Below are 21831 nucleotides of genomic sequence, written 5' to 3'. Positions count from 1 at the left end.
GGACAAACTGAAGAACTTAGTCTAGATACTTGGTATTACTATCAACCTAGTGCAGTTTTACCAAGAAAAAAGGAGGTATAGATAATTTAACCATGACACTAGATTTGTCAGTTAGGATGATTTCTCTCCCTTCCCCATTACTGATAGTCATGTTTCTACCAAACACTTGAAAATTAGGCAAACTGACAAAGACATTTCTAAACTTTTTTCCAGGTTCAGGCTGACAATGTACCTTTCTTGATCAGACAAATACTGACTATCCATGTCTCTGGATCTGTAATCAACTGGAATTCTGGAGGCATCATGGTGTCTAGTTGGAGAACGTGATCTTCTCATTTGATGAATTTCATCTAAACTCCTGAAAGGCAGAAACACGTATGATAAACTTGCTTTCTCATAAATGACACAGCTTAATGGATTACAGTACAAGTTGGTTGAAGGAAGTTTTTAATCATTTAAGCGTTAATATATGACTTCTAAAAAAATATTGGATCCTAAGATTAACAAAAACCACCTCAAAGTATAGAAAGCAGCCATTTCTATCATATTTAGAAGTAAATGCCTGTTTCTGTGTACACTGATAGATTCAGTAATGGCATCTTCAAAGCCTGTACTTAAAGAATAACTGAGATAACACAAGAACTGGTGATAGCTCACATGAAATTAAGTTTTATGCATTTGTAGATTCATAGCCAGATTTCTAAAGGGCTGATTTTGGGCTGTCAACTTTTTGCAGGTATCTCCAAGTATTCTTTAAGAAATTCTGTGACAGGACATGGGAACTTGCAGCGTATTTTATCAATCTAAACCTAAGTATTATATAAAAGAGGTATAACTTTTATGAATGCAGGTAAGCTCTGACCTCCATAACAGTAATTTAAAGCTCTCTTCGCATGGAAAAGAACAAGAAAAGAAACTACTACTTAAAGGGCAGATTCTTCCTTTAGTTTAAAAACTGCCATTGGAACAAGAAGCATTAGTTTTTCAAAGTATAAAATGAAAGGATGGGTGCAATTGACTATGAAATAATTCATTTGTACATCGTGCTTGTAGATAGAAAGATGCAACAAAAGCACATACACAATTGTTTGCGAAGGCAGAATGAGGAGCTCTCATTCTCTATACTATAAAAAAAAAAAAGAATCAGTGCTGCCGTATTTTATGTACAACCATAGCCTTCTGTCTGTTAAGGATGCATTACTGAGAAATGCAATGGCAAGTGATTTGCTGAGTAGTGAAATAGCTTCACCTGTAAGAACTGATGTAACAGGGGGGGATGCATGCAGGGTCTTAAGAAGCACACAAAATTTCAACACACAAGAACAGTATATATGGCACAGAGGATGGAAAGGAAGAAGCAAGATCATGAGGATTCTCAAATGAGAAGCTGGTTTTCCAGAATATAGCATCATTTTGAAGCATCACAGGTGTCTGGTGCTAAATGACCAGTGATGGAACTCCAAAAAATCAGACAGAGATGGTTAAGGACAGTACTGTAGCACAGAATTTTGTACACAAAATTCAGCTAACAAGTGTAGATTTTCAGCAAACTACTACAGCTAATGGGCAATAAAGCTGCTGCTAGTGCAACACTTCAAGCTCTTGCAGTAATTCAAGAACAAATCTTCTTAGAAACTGGAGGAAAGGAAAACTGGGAAAAACTGGCTGATTTTTAGGGTTCCACAACAAGCTGCAAAAGAAACTTATTGCCCTGCACAATAAAACAAACAAAATGAAGTGGGTCAAGTTTTGTGCTTAAACAGTCTATACAACACTATTCAAAAAAAGCATAAAGCATGCAAATGAAAAGTTCAAAAAGGATTCTCCTATTAATAGGTTGTCTATTAAAAGCAGTAAATGCAGAAAACAGAGCTTTATAAATCACTATCTGATTCTGTGAAGTGTTTTTTACTTCTTCCATTAGAAATGTCACATTTGAAGTGCAAATGATAATTTCAACTTGCTGGTACTTCAAAATTAGTTCATTCATAGTTATTATACAATTTGTACATGCCACTACTTATATCCTACAAATATACTTAGGTGGCTTCATAAAAGATTCAGCCACTGACTGAAAAACCTACCTATTGGTTATGGTACACAAGTGATGAAACACAGAGGAGGTATCAGTAAGAAGAGGTAAGTCTTAGAGTTATGATTCATCCTATGAGTGCTCTTGAATAATTAATAAAAGCATACATCAAGTTCAAATACTACACTATTAAAACTCAGACATAAAAAAAAGTTTTAAGATTGTGAAAAATTGCTGAAGAAAAGTTAATAATGACAGATGATACAAACTTGAAACCAGCTAGTCTTTCACTAACTTGTGACGCCTACCTCTGTAATGGCACATTTGGTAAACGTGAACGGGTCCTGCCCTGATCGTCGCCACGGTGAGGAGATACAGATCGTGAACGATGATGTGTTGTTCTTTGCTGTTCTGGCACAGTAAGTGTCGTAGATTTACTTTCTCTAGTACTAGATCTATAACCTACTGGCAAGAGGGCAACAAAAGGAAATTAGAGAGTGAAAGTACGGGTTTGGGAAGAATTCAGATGGTTACTCCTCCCAGAACCATACAGCTAAACAGTTACACAACTCTCAAGTCATCATTCAGCTGTTATACATCCCAACATATCATGCAGCCAGGATAAATTACGAGCATTACCTTTAAATGTCTACATGTACAGAGACAGAGAAACTGACACGATTTTCATTATGTACTGGTAGATATGGAGGAAAGAACCAAAATAATTTTCTGACTTGGGGAAGAGTACGCAGAGTAACTTGTACTTCTAAGTTGTCATACAGTAGCAAACATATGAAAGGAATCCAAGCAATACACGATTACATTATCTAACAAGCGGAGAAGGCATGCTTGTGTACCACAGCACAGCCTGATCCAGGACTGCTCATATATGTAAAGCATTCTTCTAACTCTCTCTAAATACAAAGATGTTCTCTTACTGAACATGGACAAAACCACCTACTTTAAAAATTTACGAGCATTTAGAGTGTACAGAACATTGGGTGTTGCATACTGTGCAGAACATTTTTTCCAAATACTATGAATGAGCTGCAAAATTTCTCATATTCATTTTCACATAGGATTAAAAAAAAAAGAAAAAAAAATAGCAGAATGTTAGTACATTGTAAAGCACTGATATTCCTGTGTCTTTTTGCGTGTAGCACACTGTTTGCCTTGTACACTTTGAATCCCATTCTAAAACAGACAATGAAACTCAATAAGATAAACAGCTTTCAAAAGGTGCCTGTTATCTTTCCAAAAGAGCCTAAGGAAATTTGCTCAGACTTCAGCTGCTCACTTGTAGATATTGAAATTACAAGTATCCCTCAACAGAAAATCCCTTAATGACAGAAAAGGTCATCCCTTAACTCGTCCATTAATGACTTTACAAATTATTGTTTAGATTCCAAAATAATAATTTTGCTGCTTCTCTGAATTTGTCTAGCATAGTTCCTATAATGTGTTTGTTCATTTAAAAAAGCAGCCTGTATCAGAAATCTTTCCATGCAAGAAAAGGCTATGATTTAGTCAATCAGTCACCAATTGTATTAAGTTGCACTTTTTAAGGATCTTGTTACAGAGTTTCAAGTTTGAGGTTTTTTTCATATTTTGTATAATTTGTATAATTATTGTAGTTCCTCTCTGATCTTCTACCAAATTGTTATAGCCATCTTAAAAGTGCAAAAATCCATATACAGAGTCTGTATTAGGCTTGGTCATTTAGTCAACGACATTTAACAACCTGTTTAGCTGCAAGTCTGAACCCTGATCACAAATGTCAAGGAAGCGTTCACGCTTTTTTTCCCAAACTGTGCATCAGTTTACCAATGTATCCTAATGGACATGTAACTTAGCTAAATGCATTCTCTCATGATTAGATCTGGAGGAAAACACTTTGTTAAAACATTGATAAGTAATCCTAAAATAAAAATTTCTTCCACCATAGAACAGATTCATCTTAGTAACACAAAAACAAGAACAAGGACCTACTAGATAATGCATTTTATCATCCAAGCAACTCTAAGATGGTTTTCCCTGATTATACAGCTTACATCACAGCCTCCAGAACTCTGTCCGCCTTTTATACAGTACTGAACAAACTGGCAAAAGTTATTCAAAGATAACAGAAGAGCACCTAGCTGCTGTAATATCCTACAGTAGCTTTCAGCCTTACAACAGCTATCCAGCAACTTCAGTAAATAAAAAAAAACATTGGCTTCAATAAGTTCATGTTTAATATATTTACCATTATGAATGTGATAGGGAAGGCAGATAGGAGGGAGACAGTGTTGACAAAAAAATGATAAGACACTTTTACTACAGACTTTCTAATTACTGTCAGCTAGAAAACATATGCAGAAAGACCTTTGCAAGTTCTGCTATCGTTTTGTCCAACTTTTGTGTCTTCTACTTCATAGTATAGCTGCTGGTGTGAGAACACGGGAAATAATTCTTCCATTTCTTGAAGCAGAGGGGTGGGATGAGATTCATAAATCAGGGAAACAAGAAGTACTACAAGTATTGCTAGATCTTAAAGTGCAGCCTTGGGCCCAAAGAAAAGCACTTGTAATAAGAATATATCACGTAGCTCAGAAGCAACCCAGGGACTATAATGTTAAGTGCATGTGTACACTATTCTCAAACAACACTGAGTTAGACAAGTCAAATAAAATTAATTAATGTAATGTCATATTTAAAATGTGACATTACTCAAGTTTGGGAAGGGTAGGGGCTATTGTTTGAAAACCAGAGAGGAAACAGAAAAAAAAACACCTTTTGGAGAGCTCATTTGTAGCTACAAAAGAGAGCTCACGAGTAGCTACAGAAACCACAAATGCTTGCCACTTAATATTTTTAATAGCAAAGCTGTAGTGAGTACTGACTGCAAAATAGGCCTATAAAAGTTGATAGCATGCATGAAAGGTTTATCAGCCTTTTCACGAAGAAAGACTCCTATGTTTCGCAGGTTTTGATGTACTGTGGTGCTGGAGTACCTTACCTGCCACAAAAGTGTTTCAGATTTGTGTAATAAAATCAGAAAGAAACATGAGGATCTCTTTGATCTCATGACAAGGACCAGGTGCAAATTTTGAAGCAAAAAAGGGGCTCAGTCAGGACTTCAATGCAGATTCCTTCATCTCACATACTAAGGTTGCTGCAGGAAATGTCTGGGGTTTTGTCAGAGGAAGAAAAAAGACTACACATGACAAAAGCTGGATGTGTTCAATTTCCCAAGGGATAACTAAATCAAAGTTGTATGTGCTAAAAGATATTTCATTTTCCAAAAAAGCTTGATTTAGATAAAATACTGTCACGTCTATCAGAAGGAACACTAGTTAACATTTATTCAACATTAAAATCAAATAAATCCAAAACTTCTTTCCCAGCTTTAGGCAGCTGCACCAAAATGCATAGAATTTAAATATTAAATATTAAAAATAAAATATAATTTTCAGTTTAAAAAATATTTCAAGAGGATCTCTAGTCTGCTTAAAAAAATACACCTAGTGTTATCTTGTACTCTTAAAAATGTATAGAAAGATGACATTATCTTATATATTCCTCATAGCCAAGCTATCCAGGGAATATCTCAAACTTGTGCATTGTGGTACACAAAGTTTACAGAACAAACAGAGAAACAGCAGTTCACAGTTATCCTAAGTATTAGCTCAAGTATTGTCAAGTTGGTCATATCACATCCATATTTCCATAGTGACCATGACAGTGACAGCAACACTTCCTCAGAACCATCCTCAAATACAAAGGCTCTGTGCTCTCCAGAGTGTGCAGAGTAATTTTTTGTGTGGACCAGCATGACAGCAGCAATCAAGCTTATGGCAGTTTATGCACAAGAAGTTTCTCAGTTGCTCATGGGAAACTGTCAGGTGAGACATGAAATGGAAGCTGGATGATGATGAAAATGGTTCTAGCAAATGTTTGATACCAGAACTCTTTTTCTCTCTCTTTTTCTTTTTTTTTAGGACAATATAGACAACAAAAAGGTGTTGTGTTGATGTAACCGTGCTGCTACAGTAGGAAGGTAAGTACAATGCAATCATTTATACAGACTATATGTGATAGAAAAATAAATTGTCCTGAAGAGTTACCCATAGCATAAGCAATACAGCTCATTAAAAATACCCTTTGGGATATTGCCACCTGTATATCAGCTTGTTTTTTTTTTTTTTCTTTTAATTAAGAAAGTTAATTATGTTTAGGTTAAAAAATTTGGCCTCAAAACATGTTCTGTTTTTATTAAACCCTTTACTGATCCTTCCCATATACTTAGCAGTGGTGAGGCCACACCTGGAGTAATGAGCTCCCCAGTACAAGACAGACATGGAGTTACTTGTATGAGTCCAGATCAGGATCACAAAGATAATAAAGAGACTAGACCATGTCTCATATGAGGAGAGGCTAAGAGATTTAAAATAATAATTTCTTCCTGTAAATAGATGTGGGCATACCACAAAAACCTGTCAAAAATCAATTCTGTTAAAGCTGAGCTTCAAACTGAAGTTAAGTTACTTTAGCTGTTGATATAAACTCCTTTTATTAACAGTTCTATGAGCTGATTTAAAAATATATTTATATATCACTGCTAGATACTACTAACAAATGAGGACAGTACAATTATATGAAAGATAAGGCACATTTGTCGTATGACAGGGGGAAAATACTATTCTTAAAATATTCCTGAAGTTATCGAAGTGCCATTATTTTTTATGTAGCAGTCTTCCATTGACAAGCAGTGGTCTTCTGAAGCTGCTGAACCCTCTAGTAAAATAGCTTTCTCTGTTATTACTAAATGCTAATACTGTATTTGCCTTAGTAATTGGTAAAAGATTTGAAATCTTTAAGGATTTCCAGTATTAGTTGAATTAGCCAAAATATTTTTGTCATTCCTTTTTTAGCTTACGGTGGTGATCAAATGAACTTTTGCACTTCTACATTTTGCAGTTATGTGTCTTTTTTTTAGAAAATGAGCAATAATTGTGAAAACCTTGAGATATTAAGAAAGCAAAATAACTTCCTTCTCTGCTGAATATTTCAAGAGAAATAATAAACAACTGTAAGAATATACCTTTAATAAAGACAGAGGCTATTTATCATAGATAAGCACCACAGTGGGTAACATTGGTAAGTAAGTGGTAAAGGAAAGAAAAGGGGCTTTAAAGGGTAACATATGCATCATATGTTGTAAACTCAATTTTTATATTCTTACTTCTGTTGAGAAGGAATAACTTAATCATAGACTAATCTAGTTGAAGCCAATAAAGGCTATGCCAAAATGGTCTAAGAGTGCACCTGAGCTGCATCATCATCCTACATTATGAGGAAATGCCTCTATTTGTCTTTCCCTTCCACACTCATACCTTGCAGGAGAACGTGTAGGAAATATGGACCAGACAAGAGCTGCAGTGCAGTCGGCTGAGGTCCATGGTACTAGTGGGTGGACGAGGGAAGGACTAAAGACGCTGCAGCACAACAAGGAACTTGCATACAACTTAGTTTTAACAGAGGAGACTATTAGACAGAGAAGACAGATACTGTACTATTCATTCAGTGCAAATGAAGCTAGCAGTCCAAAATCTCAGAAGATTTAGCAATGTGGTAAGTAAGGAAGGTTGGATAGTAGGGTGGAAATGCATAACTTGGTGACCAGGCACATTTATGAATCTGTGCCTAAGATTCTCAAGCAATTCATCAGACAGTGGGACTAGCAACCTTTTCCAGCTCTCACTGCAAAACACATTATCATATGCTGTCTAGGCTGCCACATATTTGTGGCTGATGACTGACATTTTCTTTGCCCTTTGTGCTGGAAGCCTAAGCCTTATTCAAGAATTCAGACTGCATGTGTAAACAACCCCCCCACATTTATATGTATATCCACTTCCCATAGGAATTGCAAACAGATGAACTCCACTTAGAATTGCCAAACAAATGTATCCATTAAATTCAAAATAGAGAAATTTGTGCTTGGTCAGGTCACCTTCCAGCTTGTTTCTGATTAGCTGGACTTTAAAAGGAGTCTGCTCACCAGGTCCTTTGAGTTTCAGTTTAGAGACTCTCAGTTCATTATAACTGCTACTCCTACAGATTAAACTTGCAATTTTCTATGGTGATCTCTGAGAAAGTTTGGATCCATGTATGCTTCAAAGGTGCACCTAAGCATGCATGCGCAGCCGCAAGAAATTTCTGTAATTTCTAATGCATTCAGCTAAACATTTTTTAGCACCTCATCTCAGATGGAAATTTGTTTATTCCAAATGGCAAATGGATGCCTTTAAGAACTGGCAGCTGAAAAAAAGCCCCAGTTCTTAATAAAAGATACTGAAATCTTGAACCTAACTAAGTCTACAGAGATACACCTTATCTACCTTGCCAACTAAATAATAAACAGAAAAAATATTTAAAATTATTTATTTATCTTTATTTTAAATATTCTCTTAGCTGATGCAAAAATATCAAGACTAATCATTTCACTAAAGCAAATACCATTACTAGACATACCTGAAAAAAACTTCTCTCTTAGTAACTAGGTGGTAAGTATATTAAAGTAAGGAAAGAGCCCATTCAGTATCAAAGGAAGGAGAATTTGGCCCAGTAAATATCAAAAGGATATTGCATTAATACAGAATGTGATTTATTATAATAAATAAACTGTCAGATTATTTTAAACACAGATCAGGAAGATAGAGAGCTTTCCAAATCCCACCATGATTTAATTCAGTGATTTTCATCAGGAAGATCCACAGAAAAAACTGAATTAGCACTAGCAACAACATAGTGACTCATTCTGTTTGGGACAATTGTGAAACATTCATCTAACTTGTGGCAACAGTCAAATAGATGCAGAAAAATGTGGTATCCAAAATGATCCTCGGGATTTTCAGTATGTAAGGAATGCTGAACTAAAAGTCAAACCATGACAATCTCTTCAAGTATATAGTTATGAACATTTAGGGTAATGATAGCTCATGAAAGCTTATGAAAAATATAAAAGATATAGCCATGCTACATGCATCTTAATCTACAGCCATGCATTCTCAATAAAGTCCATGGGAGACTGCATTATATCTAATTCTCAAGCAAAAAGCAAAATAAAAAAAAAAAGATTGCAATAGACAATGAAATCTTAATTTGTATTTAAAAAATATTTTAAAAACTTAATTTGTATTTTAAATAAAGCTTGAGACATCATGCAGTAAACAATTAAACAATTTGAACCATTCAGTGGTTCACATATGAAGAGTGATATGCAGAAGAAATATCAATGAATGAATAGTAGAATCTTTTAATTCATCACAATTTAGGACAGATGCCATGGAATAATTGGGACAACTGTTTTTTTCACAATGCACCTTCCAAAAGCAGTATCCTCAATATTCCAAAATGTTATAAAGAAAAAAATAACAAACAAGCAAAAAGAAAAAAAGAAAGCAGGACCATGCTGTTCACCCACGCACCTGGAGGAACAACTCCAATACCATCATCAACATCATAATCTGAGATGTCACTATCACTGATTGGTCGAGATCCTGCACAACAGTAAGGTAAACAAATACCTGAACATCTGGTCATGTTATAAAATGTAAAAATATGTTCATTTAACATACTACTGAAATTAAAAATATTATTTTAAGTCTAAACGATAGAGGAAGAGAACTAAAATGGTGATTGACAGTGACGTTTCACAAGACAACTAAACCAATTTAACACCTTACAGCTGCTGCAGCCTCCTTTCCCCTCCTCTCCTTCCCGCAAGTCCTCAATAATTCTCTACTAGGATAGTTTATCTCACTAAACCTGCAAAAAAGTTCACTCAAAGAAAAAAAATACTTTTGTGCTACTTCAGTGAGCAAGCTGAATCAGCTTGCTGAACAGGAAAGGAGAGATGGCAGCATATGGTGAGAAAGGGGAAGAGGAAACAGCATTGCCAGCTTTTAGTAAAGTTCAAATACCTCATAAAAACTAACCTTTCATTTGCTCTCTCTGTACATATCCTTACGCAGCAATTACAGCAATATCACATTTTTATAATTCAGTCCTGAATGTGCACCAATTTCCTATACATTGGCTGAAATTAATTACTTCCGTGTTTAAGAAAAATCAGAAAAATAGCTTTGAAATGTTTTTAAAGATAATCCCCTACATGCTTTGTACTTCTAAATAAATCTGAAATTAATTTAAATGAACAGAGAAGCTACGATATTCAAGTATCTCAATATATCTGTTATTTTAATATACCTCAAACAAACCTGAAATCAGACTCATCAAAACCACTGTACCTCCTAAATACAGGCATATGTCCCTTTGCTGCAAAAGCACACTTCTCATCTGATTGTAGAGTGAGCATATTGGAGGATGAGATTGAATTTATGATGAAAAGTATTTTTAAACCTCATATGACTTCCAGGATATTTTTTTTTAATAAAGAGCTTTTAGTTATTAAAAAAATATCCAATAATAATAAACTTAATCTTTTTCTTTAACAGAAAATTTATGCAAACAAATGTTTGAACAATTTTCTTTTGCTAGTGGAAGCCAAACCAATTCCAACAGGTTTCACATGCTTGAAAGTTATGTGTCACAGGTGAAAGACTGTCATGTCATAATGTCATAATTTGCATCTCTTTTCTGCCACACATTTTCATTATGTTTAAAGACTATGAAATAGTATTCTTATTTTGTAGTTTGTAGTAGAAGTTAAATACCATTACATTTATTAGCATTTATAATTTAAAATTCAGGAGAGATTAATAGAATCTGGACCTACTTTGTAATTTTTTGCTAGTGCTTTCTCCACCATGAACATGTCTTCTTGGCATGAAAGGTGATGGCTGAGGCAGAGGTAGTGAAGATTCATCATGTGTCTGTAGCTTATACCAATGTGGTTCATCATCTAAAAGTGCTGTCTCCAGCTCTATAAGAATCTAGTAGAAAAATTAACAGCTATTAATTTTACTTTTAAGGCACACGCACACACAAACACATATATAAAATATATATCATATGTATTCAAAACCATCAAAACCAAACAGGAGAAATGTGATTGTATGTATCACCTCTCCAAGAAATTCACTCTCTTCTTCTTGTACTCTTGGCTGATCCCATACGGTTATTTCAAGCATTCGTTCTCTAAAATCTCTACGATGTACATGTGAGTAGAGAAAAGTTTGGTTCCATTTTGGCTCTAGACTTTTCTTTACTGTTTTGGTCCTCCTTTTACTCTTATCACTGAAACATAAATATTTGTTGTAAATTGTTTGTAGAGATAAATCACAAAATTCCATCAACTAATAGCACTTACTGCTTTAATTCTTTCTGATCTGGTAATGCCTAAAAGAGAAAAGTATTTGCTGTACAGTGGATCACAATCATCCAAAGTCCACAAAGTTATTTGATACTGACTTGCATGATTCAAGTGTGATTTTTTTGTTATAGTGAATCTAACTGTAACAATGAATTCTTTACTACATAAGCATTCATTTAAAAGTTGATTCAATACATGGTAAATTACAACATAACTTTCTAAACTGAAATACTACTACCTTCTATCTGGAAGAAAATACATTTTTACATAGGGATTCCTGGGGCGTCCATCTAGTCTTGCTGGCAAATCTGTTGCTTGCAGAACATTTACTATTAACTGATGTCCCACTTTGTCGTACCACAGTTTAACCTATAAGAATCAAGTTACCAGAAAACAATACTGAAAATGGAGAAAAACCAGAATTTTCAAACATCATCACATTAACCGCAATGTAAAAGAAACTACTGTTTTCCCAAGATACAATTAGATATGTTTTATTTCACATCCCTTAATATTTAATTAAGTTAGATGGAAAAGATGACAATATATACACCAAAGACCTTTGTATTTACCACACCTGAATAAAATGGTGGTACCTGATTACATTTACATTGTTTATTGTACTCACTGCATAATCTTCTACCTGTAAGTACGTTTAAACCAGCATATTTCTTGCCTCTGCACCTTAAAAGCTACATTCAGATAGGAAACCTTCACAGCAGCTGAACTAGAGACATAGTCAAAATCAATCTACCTTGATTTGTAACCTTGCAAATGTTCTTATGAAAAGGGTAATACACAGCTAAATCATTTCTTAAGAGAATCATCATGAAATTTTTGAGTCTGCTGTATACTTAAGAATAAGATCAATATAAAAAAATATAAAAATGTACAAAACAGTTAAGTACTCACAGTATATTTAGTAAGCACAGCTTCAGTTAGTATTACAGACATTTCCAGCATGTCTTGCGTATCTAAATTGAAACGCATTACTGAGTAGTGTATCTCTTAATAATCACACAGCTCTTTAAATGCCACCATAAAGAAGGTAAAGTGAAACTATGCTTGTTAGCTGTTGATTACTGGGCATGTATAGAAGAGCCACCATTTTCAGTGCAGAGGGTACAGGATGACAAAGTACAAGGCATTTTTATGTGTTTTACTCTCAATGTAAATTCCTGTGCTCTTTGGTGTATTAAGACAATTCTTTACCTCTGCTGTGATTACAGTGATGGTTTGTGTTTGTGAGGGTCTTGAAAAAACATGTGAAAGAATGTTGTCTTTACCAAGAACAGATATTTCTCTTAACCTCCCAATTAGACCTTGGGAATGTGGACAGCTGAGGGACCAGCACTTTGTAGATTTTCATTACAACTCAGGAAAACAAAAGATGCTCACAGAAAGCTGCCCTGGTAGGACTTGTGGTGCATCTCGTAGGGCTCCAGGGCTGGTCGGAGATATAACAGAAATAGAAGGCCTTTCCATCTTCTGAGATTCAAAAGAACTTGAACCTGAAAACATATGAGAAACACATGAAATTTCAGTCCAAAATTTTGAAGCAAATATGAATAACTTATGAATTGCTTTTTCTTTGACTTGTATAAAGTTGTATTTATACACAGTCTAACTGGATTAATATACAGAAAGATTTTAAACTGATGTAGATAGCATGGTGAAAAAGACTGTCTGCATACCCTTTCCCCAGATTAAACCTTCATTTGTTTTATCTGAAATTACATAGAAAAAAGTGTTCCTCATATAGCAGTGGCAAACCATACCGAGTGTTTTAAGTACAGTATTATCCTCTGAAATAATTACACATTTCCCGGTCCAAATTATTCTATGATCTCAAATCTTTGATGAATAAACTCACATCTGTTATATGGATTATACTCCTACTACCTCTGAAATTTTAAAACCCTAGGAACTGGCACACGGGAAGGTATGCAGGACATGCACCTGGCATGCCGGAGGATCTGTCAACTGCTGGACATCAGCAGTTCTCCACGAGCGAAATACAGCCCTCACTACTGAGATGAGCTCATGACAGGTGTTTCAGCACCCAGTGGCCCCACAGGACCCTGTCCCACGGAAGGTTTCTGAATGCATCCCAGACAAGACTCAGACAAGGAAGGTCTGGGAGCCACGGCCCTCACACACTCTAGCTGACACCATTCAAACAGGGTAGTTAAAAAGAAAACCATTATTATGAAGCATGATAAACAAGACATTCACCTAACCAATGCTTTCTTTTTAAGAAAAGGGGAAGCAAGAACTCTAGATTTATGCTGGATGGTACAGGAGGTGAAATCCTGACACCATTTATACTTCTGGCAGTCCCTTATACCTGTTTGGTCTTTTATGTAAGGGCAAGTAAATGACTGTTTTGGGCCATGGCTTGTATACCAGTATGGTACTAAGACCACAAGACAGAGAAGAAAAAACCAAAATCCTGCTAACTTTAGAAGTCCATACGGCTTGAATCAGATTTACATTGTTTTGAATTTAACACACAGGACCAAAACACATTGAATTTTGTCATGCAAAAACCTTTGAGCCAATGCAGTCTCCCAGTGCTCATCTTTCACAAAGTTCATTACCAAAATGATTCTGTTGGATACAACACCATGCTTAGTGAAGGAACAAGGTGTGTACTCACTAGACTCTAACGGGGGGTGAGAAGTCTCAGGAATCCGTGGAATATCACTAAAACATGAATATACACATAGTAATTAGAAACAATGGAGATGACCTTCTGCTGTGACAAATACATTTCTGGGACACTTTTTTAGAAATATGGATCTGTTTCTGTTCTAATGGGTTATGAGGAAAGAAAGGGGAAATATTTAAAGACATATTTTCCACCAGAATTCATGAAAATCTTACTAATGCAAACTACTTATTTCAAGGTAAGGAATTAACAGACATAACAATATCAGCACTACAATATTAATATTGTGGATGGATTCCACAATCTTTTTCAACCAGAACAATAAAGTTAGACAGCTTTTAGGAAAAGAAAGGTGTAAAAGGTTGCGTATCTACAGATGTTCAACTATTTTTTGGAGGAAAGAAAGCCCAAGAAACAAGACAGATTAACTCACTAGTAATTTTTATGTAAATGTCTCAAGGAGTTCAAGGAATGAAACTGATGAAAATGTCTTATAATAAAAAACAAAGAAAAAACAAATAACGTTAGTAATGTTAAAGAAACAAAAGGAAAAAGCAAGTAACATTAGCAATGTTAACCAAACAGAAGAATAATGCATTTCTTCAAACGCTAAAGAAAAAAAACAAAACTCAAGCCATACTACAGTTGGGTATGGATATTTTTCAACATACATGTACCCAGCACAAACACAGGTATAAGCAAAATCAAACTGGTTACGTCTACAAAGATACATCAAAATTTTGCCATCAACAAATTTACTTTGCCATTAAAATCTGGATAATGCTAGCTCCTGGCTCTTTTCAGTTCTCAGCAATCATTGAAAATACATTGCAAGAGCAAGAAACAACTGTTACTGTCAAATGTTAGCAAAGCAGCAGAACAGGAAAATGGAAACAAAGCTCTTCAGTGAATTACTTTAATATATTTTCATCTACACAAAATAATCCCAAACTGGAACTACAATAACATTTCAGAAGAACATTTACAAGATTTTAAGTCTAAAGCTGAGCATTTTAAAGGTATTCAGGTATTCCTCTCTTCAGTGAGGAATCACTATCTTACTGACTTGGGAGTCCATAAAAACTGATACTCCTATATATGTATATGTCACTTATGAAAGAGACACTAAAGTCAGAAAAGGAATGTAACAGTGCCCAGTCAGTTAGTCTTAAATTCACTTTTCATGTCCTGCTATTCAAACTTCTGGTGCCTGTGTTTTAAAAAAGCCTATTTCAGCTCCAAGGTAATGTGCCTCATCAGCTTACATCTCACTTGACTTTGTAATTCAAGAGTAATGTGGTTTCCTCAGACTCATGACATTATAACTGCATTACTCATTTTTGACATGGCATAGTACTACTTTACAAACATACAAAGAGATTAATGACCTGTTGCACAGCAGGGTTGCTGTGCAGACTTCTTCCTCTAACATTTTCTCTCTTCCCAGGGCAGTATTTCCAAGGCAATTCACAGCACTCTGAAATATTTACTTACCATATTCAAACTTACTTTTATGTTCAATAAAAGATTAAGTTTGTAATATTTTCTTGTGCTAGACTATGAACACTCTCATCTGCAGTACAGTATTATTCATAATAACATCACATTATAACAAAGGCTCGTATGTGCAAGGAGTGTTTGAACATGGAAAGTGCAACCGAAATGTCAAGTTTCATAATCCCTGTGTGGGTCAAGACACTAAAATGCATTTTGTTTGGAATTTTTCCTGTACTGTCAACAATAGAGTAGATAAGAAGGCTAAAAGATAAGCCTCAAATATTCTTTACATATATAAGGACTTAAGAACTGATTTATGTTTACATGAAGGCACCTTCACACTCATATCAACACAAGAATCAGATCCACACAGTTTACAAGAGGGAAAACCAGGTACTGGAACGAAGATGCCACATCATGAAAAAAAATGGTCAAGTTGAGGGCATTTTCCTCACTTAGAGCTGCCAATACAAAAGTCCTCACCAGGTAAAGGTAAATGAAAAAAATAATCAGACCTTCCTTAAGACTTTACTCATTAGACAGGAAAAAGATGAAAGTACAATTTTTTTTAATGCAGTTTTCTAAACTCCCTGTAATTCTTATGAAAAACTGACAGGAACAGTGGAAAACAGAACATAAATTTCAATTCCAGAAAAAATACATGGCTTGCAGTAGAATTTTTATTTTAAATCCTTAAAACTTTATAGCACAATGGACAGCTTTCTGGTTTTCTTTTAAAATATATATATTTTATATAAATATATAACGCATGTGTATCTATGTGTATACATGTGTGCATATATATAACCTGTTGCTAGGAAATCTCAACCCTAATTTATTTATCTTAAGTACAGCTCCACACCAAATCACAAGACACAAAAAGAAAAGAATGTAATATAGTACTGATGACCAAACTTGTGGCAGAGTATTCTAACAAGCTCTGTAACAGTTCCACTTTCTGCTACTGATTTCAGAATGTACATGAAGTAATTTAAAGCTATGTTTCTGTCTATATATGAATTTCTTACAAATTCAACAAATCAGTATACCTAATTATTTCTGAAATATTACATGCACACGAGAAGAATAAGCGGTATACTAGGTTTTATCAAATGCATGAGTGCTATTTTTAAAAATGTTGGCATGTTAATTAAAGAATGAAAATTCTTAAAAGAAACTATAATCTAAAACTTGTTATGCAGGAAAATGAGTCTTATCTAGCCTGATTTTTTTTTTCAATTGCAGAAAATATTCTGACACTATGATTTACAAAAAAGCTCTTCAGAAGAAACAGCAGCTCATGACTTAAAAGGTTCAAAACTAAAGTAGTCAAAGCAAATGGTAAAAAAAAAAGTAAGAAGTTGCACAACCACTTATTTAAAATAGTAATAAAATTTTTCTCCCCTTTTGGAGCAATGTGAACATCAGAAAAGTAATGACAGACATACATCCAGTAAAAAGTTGCCCACATCAAACTTTGTCTTTCTATCTCTGCCTTGGAAGGCAAAGGTATTCTGTGGCCTTATGTGATGTTACATGTAATTATCTTATGTCTGATTCTTCCACACCTCAATTAATACATTAATTAAACCAAACCATACCTTAGGTTGAGACTACTCTGTGCAGATATGGCTTGTAATGATCATTATTTTGTAAAACGCAGGAACACCTATGATTTCTCCGAGGGCTATAGTCAAGAGTTTGGTCACTGAAGACAAGGCAAATTCAAATGTGGTTGTAACCCACACATTTTTAGGTTGCTTTAGGGACAGAAGCATGATCCTCTAAACCCTACAGAATTATCAACATTTTCTGAGTGTTTGTGCCCGATGCTTATCCTCCTGTTTCCAAAACCATTCCTTCCCATCAGAACCTGTAGATCAACCTGCCGTTTTCACTAATTACATTCTTCGAGTGACTCTAGAATTCAGTACTGTCTGGTTTCTGATGGAGGTTCAACCTCCTTGTGAGAACCTTGTGATACACAACAGTAGCATTGCCCAGATACACAACAGTAGCATTGCCCAGACAGAGGACCTGAATCACACCAGTGAAACAACAATTACAGGAATATTATCTGTGGCAATCCAAGCAAAGATAGCTAGCATCTGACAAAGAAGAGACAATTGAAAAAACATTTGTTTTACCTGCACTGTCCCATAGAGATCACCCAAGCACACAAGAAACGGTGAGTTAGTTACCATGCCAGGTTTCTTCTCCAAAAAGCATCATCAGAGGATTTTCTACGTTGTCCTATGTTAACCACCTATCACGCTGTATGCATATTCATAGGTAATTCTTCCCCTCATATTTAGATAGCCAACCCATTAACTCTAGTTTTTATAGGTTTCTTATCTACCTTGTATTGCAATCATTAGCATTAGCATCAATTAGTTTCTATGGAGTTTTCACAATACTATTGTGGTTATACTGTTTATTGTTATGCCTTCATCTGCTAATAGTGTTACATATTTCACATTTTTCTCTAAAAAACATCCTACAATTATCCATTACTCAAAATTACATTTGCTGGTAGACACAGAAATCCAAATTTACAAGGCTGAGCAAATCGTTTAGACACCAGTTTTGTAACTGGCAAAGTAATTTGTGGGCAGTCTAATTTGTGAGCTTACAGTCCTCACATTATTCACTTAAGCTAAACTGTGTCATATTTCGGCTTTTTAGATCTAATATACTAGGACTTTTTAAATGGAGACCATTAACAGTGCTAGTACATTATTTGCATTATTAATACTGAGAGATGAAAACACCTAAATTATGCAGTCGAAATAGCAATTTTCAGGTCTTTCTGGAACCTATTTCCTCACAGGAATTTTAGGTGTAATGGATTACCACTTAATGCTATATCAAGCAGCTTCAATTTTGCTGAGTCAGCACCTGAAGTAGACACAAAACTTTGATATACCAGATTCGTTGGATTAAACAGAATTCCTGTCATGAATTTGGAACAATCACAAAATCAATAATTTGGATAATAAGACAAGAAGAAGATAGAGGGGGAAAAAATAATCTGTTAATGCAAGCAAACCGTTTCCCATTATGTAACACAATTTACATAGATAACAACTATAATTATTAAAAAAAAAAAAGAAAGAAAGAAAGAAAATCCTATGCAGAATGTTCTTTTTCGTTAACTAATATCAGGATTTCCTTTGTTATACAATGTCTAACAGTTTTTGTTCTTTTAAGAAGACAAAGAGGTAAATCCCAATTTGATACAAACAGGACTTTCACACATTACCACTGGAAAAAGGAAATATCTTTACATTTCAAATTTATAGGCTTTAGTCACTCTGGGATATTTATTTGTTCTTCTAAAAAAGAAAATAATCAATCAAGACACAGCTCTGCAAGAATAGCATTATTACAGCATGTAAAAACTTCCATGCCAACACTCCATTTATCTCAAAATAAAAGCACAATCTGATGTGCTCTATTTTTGCCTATGTCTGGGAAAAAAACACAAGGATCATTGAAAGCAAAACTTCACATTTTATTGGCACTATCTGTAGGTGTACTTTTTAAAGTGTAAAATTCACTGCTCAGATTCAGAAACATTCTTTGATTTTTAATGTACTTCATTTCCGATGCCTCAGTTAAACAGTTGTCGGTATTTTCCCTCGATTTTTCCTCATGAATATGTCACTGGGATGTGGTCACCTTTTACTTTGTTTTTTGAAGTGATTAGATTTATCAAATTCATAAACTAAAATATATAAATTGGTTTAATAATAAAATTATCTTGAAAGTTCAAGGATACACAACATTTGCAAACATACTGATGGCAATAAATATTTCTAAAGCTTATTATTTAAAATACTAATCTAGCACATTGCTACTACATCAGGTGTACAAATCAGTTTTCAGGTTTTCTTCAATTGAGACATGGAGTTCAAGTCAGGTCCAGTCTCAACATATTCCTTTTCTGGTGATCTAAACATAAAAATTAGACTTCCAAAAATCTCCTTATGGCATTTTATTTTTAATTACAAAGACATGGGACTGAATTCTGCAACTTCAAGTCAGGAATGTCTCCTAATTTATCCAAATGAAGAACGTAAAATAAGGTTTCTACTCCCCCACAGTCTCCATCTGGATGGTAATTTTAGCCTTTAACAACCACCATTATTGAATCAAGCTTTCATTTTCCATTAGAAGGTCAAACTCATAACTGGCATTAGCAACAAATGTTAATTTTATTTAAGTATTTTTAATAGTGATTGCTATTAAAAAGGCTGAACCCATTAGCAAAATATAGCTACACTTGCACAGTATAGGCAAAATCAAAAAATCAAAAGCTGATATGAAATAAATGTAAAAGAATGTTTTAGAAAGAAAATTAATATTTTTTGTATCTAAAACTGAAAGCTTATCATATTTGAGGCAGAGAAAAATTATTATTGGGATGAAAACTAGCACATTCAAAATGAAACAATCATGCATTCATAATGAGGAAACAGTTTGCCATCTCCTACAAGACAGTGGTATTTAGAGTCTTATAGTCAGTGTACATGAAATTTGGAAAGGTGACAAACCACAGAGAGATTTAAATCCTTCTAGTTATTGTTTTTAAACTAGCCAAGAGTCACTTTTAATTGTTAATCATGTGACTGTTCCACAATATAAATGTGAATTCATGATATATGATTCATATTCAAACCTGTAAAACTTAGCTCAAAACAGTCTCAAAAGTCGTGTTTGGGGAAGGAGTGTAGAATATCACTGAAACAATTGTGACAAATGCAGAGCCAACCCAACTACTCTTTATCAATTCAAACAGATTTTATGATCTTTCTAAAGAAAATCAAGAATATAAGCATTTCACAAAATGCCAAACCTGGATTTATAATAATAAAAAAAAAAAGTTAAGATTATAAACATAACATTTTAATGCTTATTTTTGATAAAACTTTTTGTTTTCACTTTTGATTTTGATGACAATATCAGGCTAAATAGAGTCTTTTCAGTTGAAAGTTTTCCTTTTCCTTTCCTTTTTTTAGCTTTTTAAAGAAGGCCTGTGAAAAATCCTGCTAACATTGACTTATTAAAATCCTGCAATGCTCAAAGTTTGCTGATGCTTCCTTCTACTCATGAATACTTGTTATTCTGATTCAGTGAAGCTATAAGTCTGAAAACCAGATTTTTCTCATGCACAGGTCCCCTTGATCCACCATTTTTCCTTTGCTACTTGGCAAAAACCTTGTTACAACATCACTGCAAATATCCAAGATTGTAAATAGCACTGAAGATGGAATATACAGAACATCAATAATACAAAGTGAATCATATTCCATTACTAAGACGTAAAAAATAATGAACCCACAAATAGTCCCTTTAAGAGTCCCATTAGTAGAAGTAATAACTGTGCTTAAGAAGCAGATCTTTAGCCTTACCCAATAGGCCTTGAAACAATAATTTCAACTTGAGGTTCTGATTTTGATTCCAAAATAATGTTGTAAACTTCTTCATTTGTAGCTCCAGGCAAGGGTTTACCATTCCATTCTAGAACTTCATCCCCTTGAATTTAAAGAGAAGTTTATCTCATTTCCATATTCTTTTACAAAGAAGTGCATAACATTTCTAAAACCTATATAAACAAGTAATATTGCCCAAAATCAATTAAAAAGCTGTGTTGAAACCCAAGAGGCTTTTGAGACACGATCAAAGCTCCTTTATCAGAACACAGCTACAATTTGTACACACAAATCATATTAAAGAAACCACTTGTGCAAATACACTAAGTATTTCCAAAATAATACAGGACCTGTTATTGTGCTATGAAATGAAAGTATTTTTAAAAGATCCTTTATTAACTACTGGTAATAAACTTTGAAAACAGGTTAATCTTCAAAAATGAAAACCATAAATACCTACTGTTAAGCCTTTAAAAACCATGACATTTTATTACAATTTATATACTATGCATTTTGATTTCTCTACAAAAGACAGTCTTCACTGGCAACAGTGTGTGTGTCAAACAAACCAAAAATAAAAGCAAGGAATGAGTCACTATCTCCTAAAGATGCTACTGGGAGAGAAAGGAAAACAGCATGTGGAAGTTATCTAGAAAACTTTCATTTTTCAGCTTGTCATTTCTCGAATTTAAATAGTATATACATTAAATTGTATTTTGGCCTTACTATAAAAAAAGCTGAAAATCTTGTACTGTACTTTCTAAAGATCAATATATAAATTAAACTGCAGGAACCATACTGTATGTTTACACTCCTATACCCCATCATATACAGCAGTCAAAACTTAAGAACTACTATCTGATGCCAGTCTTTATTG

The 21831-nt window shown here is 34.3% G+C and overlaps 1 protein-coding gene across 49 annotated transcripts in view; it reads right to left on the bottom strand.

Moving 5' to 3' along the window:
• The window catches only part of RIMS1 (regulating synaptic membrane exocytosis 1), a 335409-nt gene that overhangs the window by 124052 nt on the left and 189526 nt on the right, over positions 1-21831 (bottom strand). For 22 of the 49 annotated variants that reach the window (XR_005104930.1, XM_037392187.1, XM_037392189.1 and 19 more), the window contains 10 exons: positions 20934-21057; positions 14456-14512; positions 14011-14057; positions 12750-12862; positions 11590-11720; positions 11104-11275; positions 10815-10971; positions 9505-9576; positions 2341-2497; positions 233-358 (listed from right to left, as the gene is read on the bottom strand). Coding sequence is in view for 48 of the 49 variants with exons in the window: in XM_037392187.1 (XP_037248084.1) it covers positions 233-358; positions 2341-2497; positions 9505-9576; positions 10815-10971; positions 11104-11275; positions 11590-11720; positions 12750-12862; positions 14011-14057; positions 14456-14512; positions 20934-21057 (1156 nt within the window). In the remaining variant the exon portion in view is untranslated. The remainder of the gene's footprint in view (positions 1-232; positions 359-2340; positions 2498-9504; positions 9577-10814; positions 10972-11103; positions 11276-11589; positions 11721-12749; positions 12863-14010; positions 14058-14455; positions 14513-20933; positions 21058-21831) is intronic. The other 27 variants (XM_037392192.1, XM_037392202.1, XM_037392235.1 and 24 more) reach the window with 5 other exon arrangements.

Source organism: Falco rusticolus, chromosome 6 (assembly GCF_015220075.1).
Source record: "Falco rusticolus isolate bFalRus1 chromosome 6, bFalRus1.pri, whole genome shotgun sequence".
Classification (NCBI taxonomy): domain Eukaryota; kingdom Metazoa; phylum Chordata; class Aves; order Falconiformes; family Falconidae; genus Falco; species Falco rusticolus.
The sequence above is the reverse complement of the archived record's forward strand: the minus strand, read 5'-3'. Positions and strand labels throughout refer to the sequence as shown.